General features: G+C 31.4%; 1 protein-coding gene across 10 annotated transcripts in view; it reads left to right on the plus strand.

Annotated features, from left to right (window-relative positions):
- The window catches only part of chb (CLIP-associating protein), a 358,527-nt gene that overhangs the window by 95,407 nt on the left and 246,608 nt on the right, over positions 1-16,512 (plus strand). For 6 of the 10 annotated variants that reach the window (XM_035371225.2, XM_085823767.1, XM_085823771.1 and 3 more), the window contains exon 1: positions 284-1,828. The exons of 2 other annotated variants lie outside the window; for them this stretch is intronic. In XM_035371225.2, the coding sequence (XP_035227116.1) occupies positions 940-1,828 (889 nt within the window). In that variant the 5' untranslated portion in view covers positions 284-939. Of the gene's footprint in view, positions 1-283; positions 1,829-16,512 lie in introns of those variants that run through there. 2 more of the 10 variants (XM_035371216.2, XM_085823769.1) reach the window with 1 other exon arrangement.

Here is a 16,512-nt window from a genome sequence, read left to right on the forward strand (position 1 = left end):
TTTTATTGGCCAAGTCTGAAACTTTGATAATGCAAAATAAATATTCATTTCGAGATACATGTCAGATGATAGGAATATTGTAATAAAAACGAACTTTCAATTTCATCTAGTCCAGGTATATTGGGATCTTGACCTTTAAATAATAAAATGCGCTTCGTGAAGTTATCCCTCTTGAAAAAGCGCTCTTGAATGGTCGGCTGGCCGCTTGTTCCTGATAGGCCGTCGTCGACCAAAACAGCTGGGAGGTGGAGCGTGTGCGGCTGATGCAGGGAGGGAGAATGGGTGATAGCAGTGTGTAGCGCAGACTGCGTTCGATTCACTACGCCGGCCGATTATTCGCACGAATATGTGAACTTGGTGAGAGTGCTTTTAAAACTGCCGACAGAGTGCGTCGATTTTCGTATAAGCGCCACGCTGCGTCATCGGTGATTTTGCATTTTTGTATGAATAAACATATTACGTATATTCCCAAGGCCTTTTCCCGACTTCTGATAGAGCACGGTTTTTCCGTGTATCTCAGAATTCTAGCTTCGAATATCAGAGGACATTTTTCTCGGCTTTGAATCTCATCTTAAATGTCGGGTTATTAATACTGTAACGAATTTTTTATAGTAATTTTAGAAACAATATTTTATTAAGCTATTTTATCTAGAGGTGCATCTGCATAGTATAGTAGTATACAATCATTTGTTTACAACTGTTTGAAATGGAGTTTTGCTGTGGAATAGATCATTTTAATTCATAGCATGTTCCAGCTGGATAATCAACGTTTCTAGTGTCTTAAAAATTTAAAACATATTTTTCGATAATTTATTTTAGATAATCCGTGCTGTAGAAAATGTTAGGAGGAACTTTTCATTAAAGTGTCTCAATTTTTTTTATCTAAATATTTAGAAGACGGGTTACTTTTGCACAGTAGTATTTAGCTTAAGTTAACCCATGCCAACAACGAATTCGAAAAACGAGCAAAATCCTCAGACACATGCAGTTAGTAACGGAAGTGCCCTTTCAACAGATGCTTGCTTGCTGTCAGTTCCATTGGTTGGTACCGAGAATTGTGTGTCTTCAACAAATAGCAATGGTAATGGTGTTCTGGAAAATGATAGAGCTACCGAAGTATTTGCTCAAAACGCTTCTGGGACTTCGCATCGAAGCCCCCAGGTGAAATTTCAGTTACCAGGCACATGTGATTCAGAAGTTTCTAATAAAAAGTTCCTGGGTGGTGTTAATATTGCCAACGGGGATTTCGGATCAGACACTGCAGAAAACAAACACGATTCATCTTCTTCATCATTTCATAATCATATGCCAGATTCTGAAATTTCTAATGGAAGTTATGAGAAAACGTCCGCACTTAGTGATAGCCAATCAGGATCTCCTGGTAAGCACAAACCAACGTCCACTCTCAGTCCACATCATAACTTAGGTTCATCTGAATGTTATGACATCTCATCCCAAACTCAGGTATTCGGAAGTCACAGTGACTCTTCCAGTGATACATTCCGCTGTATTGACACTTCAGACAACAACAAAACATGTGATTCATCTTTGGAGGATAAAGATTCTCCTATCGAGGGAGCATGTAGTGCAAATCCTACCCTGTGGTTAGGAGATGATCAAATGCTGCTGCTTCCTGGCAAAGGAAGATCTGAAGAAACAGACTCAAACTCTGGCACAAGTGAAACTAAATCGTTTGAAGGACTTCTGTCACCCAATGGTACCAGTATTCTGTGGGACGAAGATACAGATTGGATACTTCTGTTTGATAATATGATTCGATATGCAGACAGGAAGCAGCAGCGTACTACACGATCATGTGGATGTAGAGGTAAGTTCTAGTGTGCCTTGATTATCAGTATTAATTTAGTAGTTACAGCTGCTATTGTGGTTACTGTAGACTTTTGTATTGGAACATTAAAGTGAGAAAATCAAGAAAAAAATCCTGTTGTGTAGTACATTATAAGTTATAATCTTTTATGCTGTTTCAAATGCTTTCAGGAAGGTCTAAATTCTTAAATGGAACACGTGTTGATCGGATTTTTTATTCAGCCTTGCTTTGAAAGAAGTTAACCATTTTATATATTATATTGATGAAGTACAGATTTTTTTTTTGGTGGGGGAAGTTCTATTAATTAAGGGAGGAAAGTCTCCATTCATTTAGTTTTTTTTTTTTTTTTTTTTTTTTTTTTTAAGTGTGGTCGAAATGAAAAAATGAAGCTATATTGCAACTTCATTTACGAATTTATATCTTATTTTTATTTCTTGTAATTTAATATATTTTTAAATAGTTGTATTGCTTTGCATGCAGCGATACTGTGATATTGTTTTAATAGAAAGCATTCTTAAGTCATATAACTTAGAAAAATGGCCTCAATTAATTAGTGTTTCTAGCTAAATATAAACATTAGCATTTAAAATTAAGAAAAACAGCAAGTAAACGTATTGTGATTGTTTCTAATTATTTATGTTTAAATGATTAGAATCTCGCTGAATGGGAAGAAGATCAAATTGTCGTTTTTGTAATTCTTAATTTTGTTTGTCTTATGTGTATTGCCTTTATTAAAACTTCAGGATTAATACACTTAAATATGTTAATAGTTTGCCTTTTATTTTACATTTTTCATTATTAGGTGTAGTTATTATAACAACATATAGAAATGACGCATTAGCTAGCATTTTAAAACATTTTATTAAATATGCTCTTTGAGCTTGTCATTGCATGTATCATGTGCTGTGTTGTATCTGAAATTTTGCTTCAGAACTGAAACTTGAGGTTAATGTAAAGGTGGTTCAAAGTAAAAAATCGTTTGTACATCTGGTGAAGTATTGTACCTTTTTTAACCTTTAAGTGTTATTTGATTATGTCTAGTGAATTTCAACTATTAGCTTTGTTTAGAAATACAAATCTTTTTTTTTTTTTTTAATTAGTATTCGTTTTATTCATGCAACTGATGCTATATATTCCTTACCGATGTCAGGCAAAAACTGTTATTTTCTTATTGCTTTTTTGTATAACTGCTCATATCCATTAAGAAAAAGGAAATTGCATGAAAACGGCACCCAATTCTTTTTATACTTAAAAAAAAGGTAATTAGTAATATTTACGGGGCGTTCAGTCCTCTTTTTATTCGATTTTGATCTAACACAATTTAAAAGGCGAGTATTGAAAAGTTTTCGTCTTAATTTAAGTTTGAAATATGTTTTTTTTCGGGGGGGGGGATTCTTGGAATTCACAGCAAATTTGATTTTCAAGTCAAATTTTATAAAGTAGCTTTGATTTTGAAAATACATATTTTATTCCTTGAAATCTCTAGAAATAAAAACAACATTAGATTAATCAATAAATAGGAATTTTTCATAGCCAAAATGTATTCTTTTTTTTATGTACTAAAACTTGATTTTAATTTACTAGTAAAAGGAGATTTAGAAAACGTTTTAAATTCGATGATGAATGAAGAAATAGGATAAAAATTATTTAATTAGAACTAGGGCATAGGAAAATTATTCAGAACCTGCGTCATTCGTAATCAGCAAGTGACGACCAGTAAAATCTAGTTCATAAGCTTACATGAAAGTCATAATTTTTCTGAAATATTTGTGTTCTTGAATTAATGACACATTATTTTGATTCTGAAGAATTTTTTTTTTATATATATATATATTTATGCATTTCGATTTTTTTAAAAAATAAACTTCATTTAAATGAATAAAAACAAATTCAGAATACAGTAAAAAATTTTAAAATGCTAATATTTTTGGAAAAGAGGAGAAGAAAATTTGTAATTTACATTACGATTTCACATTGAAATCAACATTTTAATTCGTTAGATCTTTAGGATTTCTTTTGCGTTTTTTAAAAATCACTTATCTTTTGTTTTTTTGAGCCATACTGTTTTCACGACCTTGTAATTCAGTTTTCCTTTAAAAACAGAAAGAACGTTTAGTTTTTACTAAGGAGCTCTTTCTGAAAGCTCTTTCCCCCCCCCCCCTGTTGTTTCCGGAAATTCTGAGTACTAGATTTTACAAAATTTGGTAATATTCATACTCATTAGATTGGTGTTTCTCAATGTTTGTCCCACATCCCAAAGAGGGAAACTTGATTGTTAAGCAGAGCAAGTTCTGAATGTTAAATATTATTCATATGTTACATAGGTGGCATCAGAATTTTAGAAAGGCTTAAGTGGGCCATAGGGAGGGAAAAAAAAAAAAAATTTTTTTTAAATGTTCTTATGTTATGATATCTGTCTTGTGAATTCAAAATAGAGTGTACTTATGAGGGGTATAAATCCTCCTATACCGAGGAATCAATATTAGTAAAAAGGAAAATGGTCAAAAATAGGAAGAGTAGTGGTTTTGTGCTAATAAATAGAATTCAAAGCTACCCATTTTTCTTTTCTTTCACTTTATTTCAAATCTTATATTATATTTTCCTACCTTTCTTTAATAATTTGTCATTTTTTAAACATCCCTACCCTGTTAACCTTGTGACATTTACAAAGTAAAACTAAAAAATGCATTGTTTAGAGAATATAGGTTGAACGTATTGACTTTGAAAGAAAAGCATCTGTTAGGTTGCAATAAATTTATTATTTTACTTCTTAAAAAGAAAACTCACCTTCAAGTATGCTCTCTAGTTAAAAGCCGTTTTTGAATATCTATATAGGAAGCAAAAGAAATTCGTGACAAGACGGTTGAGGGTGTTCTATCCCGTTTCGGTTTTTGTGAATTTATGTCTGTAGGCGAATTGAAAATTCATTACGCGGTTTTATATTTCATAAACATTACTAAGTAGATTACTAAGTAGATACTTTTGTTAGGAAATATGAAGCCCATCAGTATTTTTGTCAAACGTACAAAATATCCATAACGATTGTTGGTTTTTAAAAATGCTTTTCAGTATTCGTCATAAAAAATAATGCTCTATGTTACGTACTTCTCGTCATTTACAGAACAAACATTGCGAAATTTATCCATTTTTATTCACCATTTAGGTGGATTTTATTTTGCCAGTACGTGCCATCTTGATTTCAGCAATCTTAACCGCAGTGTATTTTCGCGTCATTGATTTTCCACCACAGAATGCCATGATAGAACATTCATAATGCTGGCGAAAAAATGCGTGAAATATTTGGAATTTTATATGAATATTCTGCTGCCAAAGAATGGCAGTTTTGATTGCCATTGTGAAATCCTGATATTGTGTAGATTCTTCATTTACCCAAGCAGTTTTTATATGTCTAGTTATCGCGAAACTTCATGCAATTTTTCTCAAGCGTAGAACTCCCAGAAAAAACTCAACTGTTAAAGCTTAGCGAGATTTTAAAATGAAATAGACAGAGATTCTTAGTTAACATTTCTCTTCCTCCTGAAAACTAACAGATTAATAACTTGAATGTTATTTAGTATTCAACTTTCTCATTTGAGTTGCATATTTTGTTCTGGTACGAAGTACAATAACAGATTAATAACTTGAATGTTATTTAGTATTCAACTTTCTCATTTGAGTTGCATATTTTTGTTGTGGTACGAAGCGCAATGTTTGAGCAAGCTTTTAGTCATGGAAGGTGAAAGTAAGAGGGTAATCTTTTGATTATGTGCTTTCTCACGTAATGAGGTCGTGAAGAGCAAACAGACGCTTTGAAACCTTGTCGAATAAGAAGCGCAAAAATTTGCTGAATCTTTATCTGTAAACACTAGAGAAATAAATTGGGCTTTTATATATCCGCTCCCCCCTTTTTTAATGGCATTAACTTTAAGCCATGGAGGTAAGAAAGAACTACTCTTACTTACTACCTCCATGCTTTAAGCAGTCGATAGGTCTTTGGTGAAATTTAAGCAATAATTTATTAAGTTTACAGGTGTATATTTTCTTCTAGTTTTTACTAATTTCGCTTTAATAGTTATATATATGTATATATTTATGATTTATAAATTCGAGGTAGGCAATGAATTTAAAGCATCGACGCAAGTTTTTGTCACATTTCTTAGGTAATTTTAAAGACATATAAGTCGTTTGTGATACTCCGTTTATAATTTAAAAATGTCATTTTGCGATTTTGGATATATATTTATTATTAGTCCAAAGGGGCAATTTGCCCAGGACTATTAATTTCTTTTTGGCATTTTGCGTTGAAATGTCGGTTCACTTTTCAAATTGTTGCCGCCAAATATTAGAGCCCTGTATTATATTTAAAGAAACTAAATAATGAAGAATTGGCTTAAATGTATGTATGTTTCTCGCATTCTGATAAAATAACGGTACCTAGAGCCATCCAATTTTGAATAACGTACGTTCCCACCCGAATATGGACATCTGTAAGCTTTAATTTGGAATTCAGAATTTGTTTTATTATTGGTTTCATATTTTGTAAACCTTTAACGAATTTTTTATTAACAAACTCGACGATTTCAAAGCGAGTGATGACACCACTGTAAGGGGGAAAGGGGAGGAGAAAAACACTCTTATCTTCAGCGCGCGAGACTATATATCAAAAATTCTAAAAGACATGCTCATTTTAAAATTATTTTGCGATATTGCTGTTACACTGAATCTTATGGTTTAAGTGCGAAGAACATGATATGTAATAATTAAAGGTAACACACAAAATGTTAAAAAAAACGCCCCCCTTTGCGCGTAATGTAAAATCTAAAAGCTTTCAGATTTTTTGGCCCACCAGCGGCCGAGTGGTAAAATCGCTGAACACTGGTAGTTCGGTCCGAGGTTCGAATCCCGCGAACGGGCTGGCTGCATGGGCGTTTTCGTGGTTTTCTCCATGTGTAACGTGTATACGAGCCAGTTCCCTTAGAAAGTCCTCCACGAAGGCATCCCTTCCCTTAGGCAGATAGCCCTAGTGTGCTTTGCTGTATTCACAGTACAATACAATACAGTACTTTCAGATTTTTTATTTTACTATTTATATTATCAAAAAATAATGTTTTTTTATAATTAGGAAGGGCTTTTAAAGAGTATACAATTAATGCACTCTTCAGCGAAAAGCACGTTTACTGAAGAAGTAAAACATTTTAATTTGTTCAGAACTGCGGAATTATTTTATTGCAGGTCAGATTAAAAGCAGCTGCAAAAACGGACTAAGGAAAAAAACCTTTTTAGTACCTTTAAGTGGTGTTATGTTTTTTCATTTTGTGCTAAAGTCCTGTCTCCGGTAAATACACTTTGTTACCAATCAATGATCCATTATTTCGTTGAGGGGTTAAACTTGAATCTGACATTTTCATATTTCAAGCTGCGTAGTCGATATTATTATAAAGAAGTTTTCCATAAATTTTTATTAACAGTCTGCACCAGTGGCCCAGCGGTTAAAGTCTTGAAAAAATATTGGTAACGGGCTGGCTACATGGTTATTTTTAATGGTTTTCCCTCATGTGTTATGTGAATAGAGCCACTTTCTCTTAAAAAGTCTTCACGAAGGCATTTTCACCTTAGGCAGATAGCCTTATACGCATTGCTATATTAAAGTAACAATCCATAATCTATTAGATGCGTTCCCCCCCCCCCCATGAGCTAATTTTTGAATCAGTTTTTTTACTTCCATTACACTTAACGGTCCCGCGTCATCGAGTAAATGGTTAGAACTGGGATATAATGCTTTTAAAGTCTTACTTATTCTTTGATCCGAATTTTTTTTTTTTATTTTTTTGTAATTTTTTATAAAATGAAACGGAAGTAAAGTTTATTCTGTAATACTGTGAAATAGGAAGCCAAAGTATTTAAGATTATAATTTATATAGCGATTTTTGAGAGCATTTTAAATTGGCCCAAAGTTTTGCGTAGTCAGCTTTTGTAAAGTAATTTTTTTCCCTTATAAATATTTTCTCCAGACCCTCAGTTATGTGTTATTTTTAAAAATAATGGCATTCACTGCCGAAAAGATTTATTAAAAAAATTGTTTTAAATTTGTTCACAGTCATTGAAAGGAGAATAGGTGTTATCAGAAAAGTCATACACGTAAATTTTACTGGTATTTTGAAAGTTATTTCCATTTGAATCACGCTCGCTCTCCGTTATTTTCTTCAGTAGAATTGAAACGTTTGAATGTACTTTAAAAAAACAAAATTCTGCTATGTAGTTCAAAATTTTTATTCTGCATAATTTTTCTCCCTATAATAATAATTGTATAGCGATTAAAAGTGGTTTTTAATTACGAGTAAAACTGAAAAGTCTATTTACATAATCAGCAAGCAGTACGCACGTTTAATGATATGTGTTGTGTCATGATGTGTAATTTCATTGCACATGATTTGGAATATATTAATATTTTTTTTATTAAAGTCAGAAAGTTATAATTTTGCTTGACGAGTTTGATTTCAATGACGTTGTTCGAGTTCTTTTGAAAATACTGTTCTTTATGTGTGGCGTTTTCTTAGTGATTTCACTCTTCTTTCAGTATTTACAATGTGTTCTTTTGAGCTCTGATTTTATTTATTTAACCGAATTAACATATTCTTCAGATTACATTGTTTGAAAGTAAAGTTAAATTGCTGATAGCTGTTATCTATTAATCGTAACATTGTCTGTTCTTTTACTTTTGTGTTTTTTAGCTGTCTCTCGATTAACCGTGATTCGAGTCAATCCTTGGATTAATCATGATCGTCGTCCGTGATATTTCATCAGTTATTTGGAGCGCTTCTGTAGTGGGATCCGAACTGATTTCCCTGTTTTGGTTTATTTAATTACGGCAAAGCGCTCGAGGGCTATTTGTTTAAGCGGAGGGATGCCTTCGTGGATCCCTTTCTGAGGGAAATTGGCCTGTATAATATGTTGCACATGGGGGAAACCCCCCCAAAAATGCAGCCAGCTCGCTGAATTTCCGATATTGCATTATTTAAAAAATGTAACATTTTCATTCTTATTTGGCTTATTGGAATTCGACTTCTTGTGAAAAAAAAAAAAAGCATATATATATGACCCCCATGTTTTCGGCTATTTCCAAATTTTTAAAAGTGCACTTTCGAATCTAGTTTTGCATGTGAAAGTTCGAATATTTTGCATTTGTACTCCCATTATTGTTTGTCTTTTTTCCGGAATGCATTAAACCTCGTGTTTGTAACCGTTATAAAGCAATTAAAGTTCTGAAGTGTGAAGGGGTTGGTCAATGACTAATATAACTGTGTTTTCCGTGCGTTTTGGTTTGTGGTTAGGTATTTCCCCCTTTGCTCGTAAGAAGAGATTAAGATAAGTATTTTGTGAAAAAAATTTCTGCATTTGATATAGTTTTTCCTTTTAAATAGTTAAACCTATTCTGCTCTTCCATTTCGTTTGAACTCTAAAGAATTTTGCAACGTGATTTTACTTTCTACTTCAAATGAAAGAATAAAAACTCTGTAATTAATACGTTACGTAACATCAAGTGATGAACTTGAATTCGATATGTGCTGATTCATAATCGTTGGTATGGGAAAGATATCAGATTTTTTTTTTTTAGTCCAAAGGGATTTGAATCCCGAAGGACTATTAGTTTCGTTTTGGCATCTTGCGTCGGACTTATAAATGTCGGTTCACTTTTCAAACTGTTGCCACAAAATGTTAGAGTCCTGCATTATATTTGAAGAAATTAAATAATGAAAAATCTGCATAAATGTATGTATATTTCTCGTATTGTGATAAAACAACGGTACATAGAGTCATCGAATTTTGAATAACGTAATCCTCCAACGAATATGAGCATGTGGAAGACCAAATTTGAAATTTGAAATTTGTTTTATGATCGATTTCCTATTTTTTAAAACTTTGACGAATTTTTGATTAACAAACTCAAGGATTTCAAAGCGAGCAATGGCAACGTTGTGCAGAAAAAAACATTTTTATCTCCAGCGCGTGAGTCTCTGTATCGAAAATTCTAAAGATATGCTCGTTTTAAAACTATTTTGCGATATTGCTGTTACACTGAATCTTATGGTTTAAGTGCGAGGAACATGATATTTAATAAAGAAAGGTAACACACAAAATGTTAAAAAACGCCCCTTTGGACGTAATTTAAAATCTGAAACATTTCAGATTTTTTTTTTTTTTTTAAATTTTATTGTTTGTGTGTTGGAGGAGAATAGACAGCAGAATGCTTTTGCTTTCAATGTAGAGAATTTTCGTAATTCGCGAGTTATCTATGAACTGTGCATCACTGCCGATGTAGGTCATCTTAAGGTGTATGTCCACATTAATCTGCTAAAGGGACAAGGCAGAATAAACTTCCTGATTGTTTAGAGATCATTGTACATGTCATTCTAGTTATTTATGTGACTCATGTAAAACTTTATTTGTTAGAAAAAATTCGTGAATATGTCACTTTATTAAAAAATAATAGTTAGGAGTTCTGCTTCATTAAGAGATGAAATGTTTTCCAAGATTTTTGCTTTTCATTTTCCAATATTTTAAGCCAGTGATCTCAAACTCAGATTGTACGTGGACCTGATACTCGATCTAAAAACTGCTGACGAGCCATACTTTTTTCCTTTTCTTTTTAGCCCAGAAGGGTTGTTAGTTTCGTTTTGGAATTTTGCGCTGATTCATTATAAATGTCGGCTCACTTTCAAATTGTTGCCACTGAATATTATCGCTCTGTGTTATATTTAAAGAAATTAAATAACGAAGAATCTGCATAAATGTATGTATGTTTCTCGCATTGTGATAAAATACGGTACCTAGAGCCATCAAATTTTGAATTACGTAATCTTCCACCGAATATGGGCATCTGGAAGCCCTAATTTTGAATTTGAAATTTGTTTTATTATCGATTTCATATTTTGTAACATTTTAACGAATTTTTTTAACAAACTCAACGATTTCAAAGCGAGCAATGAATGGCAACACTGTACAGGGGGGGGGGACTTTTTTTTCCTCCAGCGCCCGAGACTGTGTATGGGAAATTCTAAAGATATGCTCATTTTAAAATTATTTTGCGATATTGCTGTTGAACTGAATTTTATGGTTTAAGTTAAGTTTAAGAACATGATATTTAATAAATAAAGGCAAGACACAAAACGTTAAAAAAACGCCCCTTTGGGCGTAATATAAAATCTGATTTTTTTTTTTTTTTTTTTTTTTTAATATAAGATGAAATTTTTTGTTCACAAAAAAGTATTTCAACAAATTTTAAATTTCTCTTACTGAATGTTTATCAAAATATACGTAAGCAATAATGATAATAATGCGAAAGAAAAAAATTCAAATTTCTATATTTTTTTTTTTATTCTGAAATCTAAAAGTAGGTATCTGCAAGAAATTTCTGTTGGTTACATTTTGTAATTCCAACATATTGGCAGCTAAATATTAAATTTTCAGGCTGACATTTATTTTACATAATTTTGATATGCTATTTAATCATTAAGTAATTTACTTAATGATAAGTAAAATAAGTAAGCTAAAATAAATAAATTAGAGAAAATTATAAATTTTCAGAACAAATTTTCCAAGTGGGTCAAAACCTGAGTATAATTAATGCCAACATAAATAAAAGTGCATATGTTGGTATATAAATAATTATAAACTTCTTAATTTCTTACTGCATCTTGACATTAGATGGCGTTTCAATTCTAATAAAGTTTGTACCCTTGAAACAAATTTAATAGATATTATCTTCGTTACGGATTATAGATACTCATCAGTTAGTCTTGTTCTTTTTTTAGTAATTTTCATTGTGAAAAAAAAAATGTTCGCATATAAATTATTTCCAAACGATATGATTATTCTTAGTGGAAATTTCGTAACTAAGAGTATTTATTTTTTGACAAGTAAGAAAAAAATAATCAAATCTGTGTCTTGAGATCTTTGAATAAGATTTATATCACACTGTAAATTAATTATGTCCGTCTGTAGATTTTCTGGAGCGTTATTCAAGTTCATTTTTAAAATGGTAATGAAAATAATGTAAACTCGGACTTCAGACAACTAAAATTTTGAAATCTTTGCAACAAGTGCGTAACTGAAATCTATTCGAGGGCCGCATAAAATTATTTCGGGGCCGCGAGTTTGAGACCACTGCTGTAGGTGACATATTAGTATCAAGCAAAGCTGTTTCCTTTTCTTGACTAAACGATATTTATTTGATTAATATGCGCTCTTTTGGTTTATTTTCTGTGAGACGCGACTCTTATTTTAAATTTAAGCATAATTGGATGAAAAAATTTAATTCTAAGGTCACTTTTATATTGATGCTTTTAAAATATATACCCAGTGCATATGTATTTTATTGATGTGATACTGTCATCTGTATAATCTACTTGTGAACCCCTAATTAAAAATTTAAGTAACAGCTTGTTGCTGAAATTATTTATCTCCTTCTCCTCCAAAGATCTTCAGATGAATTTCATAATTTGAGAGGGTAATGCAGTAAGTCTTTTATCTACTTTTAAGAATTTAGTTTTAGTTTATGAATATAAAAAATTGCATTTGTTAAAGTTTTGATATTTATCAATATTTTTTAAACTAATAAATCCAAATAAATGTATATTATTTATTTTCCGAGTTTTGGAAAGCGGGATGAACCAGCAATGGTGAAAGGTGTGCATGGAGCAAAACGTGTTTGAGAACTATTACACTAACTTCGATCAGCTTTTATGTCCTGTTAACTAAAGGACAAATATCTGAAATATCTTTAATGTTTCTATTCCTGATTAATACTTAATTTTATATTTTGGCTCGAATGGAAATTTCAGTTTATGCTATTCCTATGTAATGGGATGTATTATGATGACAGTACGTACACAAAAATTATATAGCAGAGAAACAATAATATTTCAGTCCTAAAAGATCAGAACTGGGCAGTGAAAAACAAACCACAGAAATTTCTGTTTTTGAACCAAAATTTCTATCGAAACCTCTACTTTTTTTTGGTGGTGGGGGAAAATGTCGTTTTACGTAACTTTAAGCACGTTTAAAGTGCTTAAGGTATTTAAAATAAAAAAAATTAACCTTTCGAAATCTACAACATGTGTCAAGAACTAGAAGATAACTGCGTCAGAAGAGGAAGCTAGACGGAAATTCCCCTTAGGATAATAAGCTCATAGTTATTTTTTTTTTTTTTTTTTTTTTCTAGGAGAATTTTTAAAAAGCCTGTTTTAAAATGTGTCCTTGACACATTGTTTTCGGAAGGTTACCATAGGGATAGATTAAGTGAAGGCACAGTAGTATCAAGATACTAAATCTGACGGAATTATTTTTTATCTATTCATACTGTATTATGTTAGCGTTCTTCCCTCCTCTTTCGTCCGTTAACCGGAATTGTCTTCACTGGCCAGATGTATCGTATGAATCATCAATTTGTAATTCATTCATTATGTGGTTTTTTAAAACTGACTACAACGAATTTTTTTTTTCAATTTCTTTTGTGTTTGTTTAAGTCGTGAATATTTTGTTTACCAAATTTTATGCGAATTATAACTGATTCGAGGGGGGGGGGGAATCATCCCAATATTATAGGCCCGCAAGATTATGAAAAAAATTATTCCTGATGCACCATTTTTCGGTGGCTTTTGTAACGTTATCACTATTAAAGCTTTCACACTGACCTAAAAATTTAAAATTTTTTATTTGTGTAGAGACTCATTAGTAGCTGTCATAGTAATAGCATTGAGAATCAAAAACTTGGTGGCCATTGTTGCAAGGACGGAGATTTTTCAAACACATTAGTCCCTTTCGACTTGACAGTTTCTTTTACAAAACAAAACAAAAACCTTTTTTCCCTCATTCTCGACAAAGAAAATGGAGCTAAAAATTTCTTCTAGCTGTTAATGGTATCGTAATTTTTTCCTCACCTTTATTTCTAAAAACTTGACACCTTCCCTTTTGTTGTTTTCAGACCTCTCTTGTTTTCTTTTTTTGCTTTTATTGCTTAACACTTTATTGTTAAATAGACATTGTTGCCAGTCAATCATAAATGAAATTTTCCTTATATCTTCGATATTATAAAGGTATGTTGCCGAATGCAGCTGTAAATTAAGTCATTTTATCTGAATTTTTAATCAATATTTTACAAAAATTGTTTGCTTAACGTTACTGTCATAAATAAAATCAGCTTTAACGCGTTGTCGTATGTCGATTGCAAAATTTCTGATCCTATTTCTTGAGTACACTATCCGGCATTAAAAATCTAAATGACTATAGCAATTTTTTGTTTGTAGTAATATGTAGACTGTAAGCCTCTTTATATATTACTTTGTAAAAATTTTAATCAAGTGGTATTATATTTTTTAGATATTTTTGATTTTTTTAATACCATTTCACTTTTAAAAACGAAATATAGAAACTAGTGCTGGAGCTGTAAAAAAAAAAAAAAAAAAAAAAAAATTAGTTTTGAGTTGATATTTTTGTGTTTATTTGTAGTAACGTTTAGTAATTAGTAGTTTGGTTAATAGTCAAGGGTTAAATTTATGAGTGTAAGGAGTTCCCTCCTCTCCGTTCTGAAAAAGCGAAATTATTTTTATTTTGGAGTAATTGTGCATAGCTTTTTAAATTAGTAAGGAATTTTCTTCTTCCTTACAATGTACCTTCGGTATGTAATTGGAAGCATATCCGGCTAGAAAGTCCAGTGTTCGAATACTGGCGAGGACACTGCTAATTATCTCACGTTTCTTGCTCCAAAAATTGCTAATTATCTCACGTTTCTTGCTCCAAAAATTGCTAATTATCTCACGTTTCTTGCTCCAAAAATTCTAAAATCACTCATAAGTGGCGCTCGAACTGAAATTGGGGGTGGACGATAATTCGTTACCACCTAGATTTGGGGCTGTATCCCCTTCTTTCCGGTCGACCTATAGGTGAAGGAGAACATAAGGTATTTTCTTGTGCATTACCGCGAACTTTTGTGGCATAATTGGAAGCTAGCAATCGGGAGGTCAGGAGTTCGAATCCCAGCGAAATCATTGCTCGTTTTTCGTGTTTCCTATTCCGAAATAAGCCTAATGACTACGAAATTTTTTGTAATCAATTTGTAACAGTTAGTAATTTGAATATATATATATATATATTTAAGAGGTATTATTTCATGTATATTTATGAGAGCAAGACAGATTATCGTTATAACACATAATGCTTTTTAAACACATTAAAGAGAACCTTTTCGAAATATTTATTATTTTCAGTTGGCGCTTTTGCCATACGACGATGCATAAGTATTTCATTTATCTTTCATATTATCTATTGGCGTTGCTCAGTATAATCTTAAAATTTAAAAATAATTTTACCTGGACTTTTCAATGACATTTACAAGTGCTTTATACTACGGGCATCATAAATAAAGTTAAATTTCTAACATCCTACTTCTGATGGATTGCAGTATTTTTAACTGTGCTTTTTAACTATCGTCTCTGCATTCAAAGTAAAATTCAGTGATTATGACGAAACTTTGGAATAGATTATAATCTTCTTTATCTGTTTTTGTTCTTAATATTATTCGAACTGTGGTGTACTTTTTCGGTATTTTCCTGCTTATACCATTTTACTTTTAAAAAGGATATGCGGGAAGAAACGATCTCTTAAAATTAAAATTCGTTGCGATTTTTAATGTTATTGAACTGAAATTGTTCTGAATTGCAGAGAAAATTCTATGTTATACTCTATTCGAAAACAAGTAAACAAGAGAATTTAAGAAGAATTGTATGGTTTTTTTTAAAAATTTATCATTGTTTTATTTTTTTTTAAACTCTTCCTTGAGCTGTTACCTGTTAGACTGTGAGTTTTAGGATTGCAAAAATCTCAGATTTTATTTTTATTATATTGAGCCTTTTGGCTTATGTTCAGATTTTATTTTTATTATATTGAGCCTTTTGGCTTAAGTTATTTATATCTTTATATTACGTGTTATATATTACTATATTATACGTGTTAAAAATGTGTTTTTTAAGATTTTAGATTCGCAACACTGGTCGAGTCGCGAAATGCTAGTTTTTTTTTTTTTTTTTTCCGCTTTCTATTCTTGTTAAGAATCTGGTTTGGCCACCTCCTTCGAAGTATAAAGTTATTTCTCAATTTCTTTCGACGGCAGCAGGTAGTTACGCGATTATTTCCAGTAATTTACCCTGATGTTCACTTGCATTCATTATATTTCTGATCACCTTCCTTTAAAATTTGAATGGTTTTTTTAAATATGTACATCTTATTTTTAGATAGTTTAATATCAGATTTATTATTCAGAATGTTTTTTAAAAAGTGCACGTTAATTTTACTTAGTTAATTATCGAAAGGAGTTATTGCTTAAAAATTATTAAAACCATTATGAATGCTTTGAGAGAAGATAAATTTCGAAGCATTGGTAAATGTACTAAATTAAGCATAACACTGAAGTTGCTGTTTTACTTAAATTCCAGTTGAACTAGGAGGGGGTGAATCGAAAGAAGGAAAGCTCAGAAAAGAAACTTGATTAACTTTCTTTGAGCTTTTTATTTTTCGTAGGTTTAAGCTATCAAACTTTTATCTTCTGTTGTGAAGAAAACTGCATAGTACAAAATTTTTTGTTTTATATTTTTTACCTGACATTAGTTTTAGAGCGTTTTTAAGCGATT

The sequence above is a fragment of the Stegodyphus dumicola genome, chromosome 9 (genome assembly GCF_044657685.1).
Source record: "Stegodyphus dumicola isolate Sdum_Otavi_A_Nest chromosome 9, ASM4465768v1".
Classification (NCBI taxonomy): Eukaryota; Metazoa; Arthropoda; class Arachnida; order Araneae; family Eresidae; genus Stegodyphus; species Stegodyphus dumicola.